The sequence below is a fragment of the Carya illinoinensis genome, chromosome 15, assembly GCF_018687715.1.
Source record: "Carya illinoinensis cultivar Pawnee chromosome 15, C.illinoinensisPawnee_v1, whole genome shotgun sequence".
NCBI lineage: Eukaryota > Viridiplantae > Streptophyta > Magnoliopsida > Fagales > Juglandaceae > Carya > Carya illinoinensis.
Window position 1 is genome coordinate 37,591,776 of NC_056766.1, and position 2,895 is coordinate 37,594,670.

The 2,895-nt window shown below is 34.3% G+C and overlaps 1 protein-coding gene across 1 annotated transcript; it reads right to left on the minus strand.

Moving 5' to 3' along the window:
* Positions 1–739: 739 nt before the first annotated feature.
* On the minus strand, positions 740–1,921 carry LOC122297518 (zinc finger BED domain-containing protein RICESLEEPER 1-like). Its single transcript, XM_043107601.1, has 2 exons — positions 1,180–1,921; positions 740–1,075 (listed from the first exon to the last, which is right to left on the minus strand). Exons 1-2 carry the CDS (start codon positions 1,807–1,809, stop codon positions 821–823), a joined length of 885 nt encoding a protein of 294 aa, XP_042963535.1. The 5' UTR covers positions 1,810–1,921; the 3' UTR covers positions 740–820.
* Between the last annotated feature and the right edge of the window lie 974 nt (positions 1,922–2,895).

Consider the following 2,895-nt stretch of genomic DNA (forward strand, 5'->3'; position numbering starts at 1 on the left):
TTATGCCACACATCACTAGTCTAGGGGTGTCAAATCGTGTTAACGGGTCATGTTCGTGTCGTGTCGAGACATATGTATTACAGCTAATGGGTCAACCCGAACACGATCCGTTAAGGGTTTCGTGTCAAAATTCTAAACCCTAACACGACCCATTAAGATAACGGGTTGACACGACACGACCCGTTATGACCCATTAATGGATTTTAAAAAAAGGTTAACACGACACGACACGACACGTTATGACCCGTTTAGCCCGTATATATTACTAGACACGAACACGACCTATTAACCCGTTTAACCTGATTAATTTTATATAAATATTAAAATCACAATGTCTCTAAAAAATATAAAACTAACTACAACTACAAATTACAATCCAAATAATAAATATATCAAAATTAAAGTCCCAACAAAATAACAAACTAATAGTGCTACAGTGCATAATTAGAACACCTACACAAGTCCAACTATTCTTGTTACATTACATCCAAGGGTACCAAATATGTCAAACACACATTGCAAATATTAATATTACAATTCCAAATAAGATGATACACACACCAATCTAAATAAATTATGAACCCACAGAAGGGACTGAAGGAAGTGTGGTGTCCTCATTGGTATTTTTCTCCAACTCCACTATATCTTCAGTTAACTCGTTCATTTCTTGTGTTCTTATGAAACAAAAAAAATGACATTAGTAAAAGAATTAAGATAGAATTTAATAAAATAATAATAATAATAATGTTACCCTCGACTTCGGCTTTCTCGCCATATAACCAATCTCTTGTGCAGACTAATGCTTCAACAATATCTGGTTTCAATGCACTCCTGAACTATCAATAATACGCCCACCAACACTAAAAGTAGATTCAGATGCAACTGTGGAAACTGGAATACTCAAAATATCACGAGCCATATAAGCACGATCAGGATAACGAAATTCATTTCCTTTCCAAAAGGAAAGAATATCAATCTTCGCATTTCTATATGTCCTAGGTTCATCCAAATACAGCTCCAATTGACTTTTTTGCATATGGGCAGTGAGATCATTACTTCCAAATGAATCAAATTCCTATACCAAATAAAAATAAAAAAATCCTATTGAGAATATGTTATATAAAATAATAAAACAATATAATATAAATCATTAAACAAAAAAATATTATTTGAATTTACCTGAAATACTTGTTTATTGACTCTATTCCATCTACCAGAAGAAGATTCACTTTCCGTTCTACTAGAACTTCTTTCAAAAGTCGTGGTACAACTTGTGGGAGCACTAGAAGAACTATATTCCATAAAAAGAGATGCCATTTTGGTACGAACATTTAAAAACTCCAGGGAACCATTTCCATAAAGCTTCGTATAAGAAAAGTCAACAAAATGAAGCTTGTATCGAGGATCCAATATAACTGCTATCGCCAATAGCACATTGAATTCAGACCAATATTTCTCAAACTTCGCAAGCATTTGACAAGACATATTCCTCATGTAGTCATCTTCACTTTCAGAGTGTTGTTTTAATGTCAAATAAATCATAAACACTGCTAGAAAGTACAAATTGGCTGTAGGGTATTTGGTTCCAGAAAACTCACAAGTGACATCATAAAAAGCTTCCAAGAAAGTGTTAATCTTCTCCACTTTTTCCCACTCAGATATTGATAGACAGTGTTTAAAATTGGAATCAGTTAATTCCAAATGACAAAAGGCACGACGATAGAAAATAGCACTCTCAAGCATAAGAAAAGTTGAATTCCATCTAGTAGGGACATCCTGTCTCAACCCCTTCCTACCATCCAAAGACATCTGTTTTATTGAATCTAAAAATTTTTGTTTCCTTGATTGTGATCCCTTGACATACTTGATACTGTCAAGAACTTTTTGAATAGCACAATCAATTGCTTTCAACCCATCTTGTACAACCAAATTGAGAATATGACAACAACAACAACAAAGATGAAAAAATTCACCATCACAAACAAGGGCTCTCTTAATATTCAGCTGAGTTCTTAACAACTCTACCTACACATCATTTGAAGAAGCATTGTCTAAAGTAAAAATCTTGTCTTGAATTCCCCACTCACATAGCAAATTATAAATTTTCTCAAACAAAGATATGCCATTATGTGGTGGTGGCATAAAAGAAAAATTTAAAACCCTTTTCTTTAGATCCCATTTCTTATCCAGAAAATGTGCTGTAACGCACATATAACCATCAGTACTCAGAGAAGTCCACAAGTTAGATGTCAGACAAATTCTACCAGGAGCATCACTCAACATGTATTTAATCCTTTTTTTTTCCCGATGAAATATCTTATGCAAATCAGCCTTAGCAGTATTTCTAGAAATAATTGGAATATTTGGACGCACATATTGCATAAAAGTTCTCACCCCCAAATATTCAACAAATCGGAAAGGCAAATCATGCTTCACAATAGCTTCTACCAAAAGTTGTCTATATTGCACATGATCAAATTTAGAAATGCTTACCGAAATAGATCCACTATTTTGCCCCAACATCAACTGACCAATATCTCGTGTATTTCTTCTAGGGCATGTATCAATGTGACGCTTCAAATTTCCAGTTCCATATTTGCTCGCTGCCAAGTAAGTAGCTCCACACATCTTGCACTTGGCTCGTGCCTTACAATCACCAACTTTATCAAAATCGGGAACCATCTCAAAGAAACTCCACACATTTAACCTTTTTCCTTCATTTTGTTTTAGCGTCTTCATTTGCGAAACTTTCCGAGTCCATCCCTTCCAAGTCAATCAAATCTTCATTTCCCAATGTTGTCTCACTCATCTGACATTTTAAAAAAAGCAAACATGAAAATCAACAATCAGAGAGACTAAACAAAAGAGCAACAATCAAAGAGACTAAACAATCAA